This window comes from Aplysia californica, unplaced genomic scaffold, assembly GCF_000002075.1.
Source record: "Aplysia californica isolate F4 #8 unplaced genomic scaffold, AplCal3.0 scaffold00111, whole genome shotgun sequence".
Taxonomy (NCBI): Eukaryota; Metazoa; Mollusca; class Gastropoda; order Aplysiida; family Aplysiidae; genus Aplysia; species Aplysia californica.
Genome location: NW_004797381.1, coordinates 1,310,479 through 1,311,698, shown reverse-complemented (window position 1 = coordinate 1,311,698; position 1,220 = coordinate 1,310,479). Strand labels below are relative to the sequence as shown.

Here is a 1,220-nt window from a genome sequence, read left to right as displayed (position 1 = left end):
TTTAAATGTCACAGTATGGTATATGTAATGTTGTTAAAATGCAATCTCATTCGATTACCAACACACCATCCTGCACAACGTACCTACATAAAAAAATTCAATGGCAACAAGACGACCAAGAAAGACCTGGATAGATGGAGTCAGGGAAACACGAACAACTCTTGGCATCCCCCTGACCCAACAAGCTCTCTGGCTGGTGGCAGAGAGACGTCTCTCTCTTCCCGCGTAGAAGTGGCGGATAAAAGTAAAGTAAAGTAAGTTTTAAAAAATGCAACTCATTTTGTCCTGTTGCAACCAATTCCCCACCACTGTAGATTTAACCTACCTGTAACAATAGGAAGAGTTGTGTTTTCTTTTAACATTTGTATAAACATGTCGGTAACAGGTTGAAACATATCTGTGTAGTTGCTGATGAATCCTGCAAAACAGATAAAAGAGAGAATGTCTGAACTTTTTTTAAAAATGACCTTATGCAGTTGTGAATGCCTCCTAAAACAAAAACACAATTTAAAGAACAAAAAAATGAAATCAAGTTACGTCATACAGTGGTCTCTGGCTGATGATAGCACACCAATTAAAAACATGATCCACCTACAGCATGCCTGCAGCGTGGAACCTAATTTTGTCATATAATTATCCCTTATAAATGCACAGACCATAAATATGAACAACTCTGTCTAATAGCATAATCATTCCTGCGCTAATGCCAGAAACCGATCAGCCATAAAATTATGACTCACTTCACTTGGAACTGATGGAAGAGAAGCAAACACCACATGCCCACCTTTATTACATGCCATAGAAATTGGGGTTTTGCCCGCCAGAAAAATACATATAGAGACAAGGTGTGAGACAGAATTGTGCAATTAGGAGGCCCAGTGACCGCCCAGGCATGACGGGTGGAGAGTGTGAGTGGGCTATAGGGCCTACTGTATTTATGAGGGTTTCAGTTTGTGATTGCTTGGCAATATATGAAAATTTCACTCCTCGGACCGTGCTGAGCTTAATGATGCAGCCCACTACAGGAGATCAGACGCTATGTGGTTCACTACAATCAGTAAAATTCTTTACTCTAGATTATCCCCTTTAAAATTCCCAAGGTGTGTGTTATCAAGCCAGTGACCACTGTATATTATGGTTTTTAGATTGAGTGAGGGGAAGGAAAACATAGGACTGGAGGAAGAGAGAGAGAGAGAGAGAGAGAGAGAGAGTCAGAAAGA

The 1,220-nt window shown here is 40.4% G+C and overlaps 1 protein-coding gene across 1 annotated transcript in view; it reads right to left on the bottom strand.

Annotated features, from left to right (window-relative positions):
• Positions 1-275: 275 nt before the first annotated feature.
• LOC101858929 overlaps positions 276-1,220 on the bottom strand; it is a gene marked incomplete at its 5' end in the record, with an annotated part of 29,160 nt that continues 28,215 nt past the window's right edge. The window contains 1 exon segment of the mRNA XM_013081008.2: positions 276-418. Within this exon segment, the coding sequence (XP_012936462.2) occupies positions 276-418 (143 nt within the window).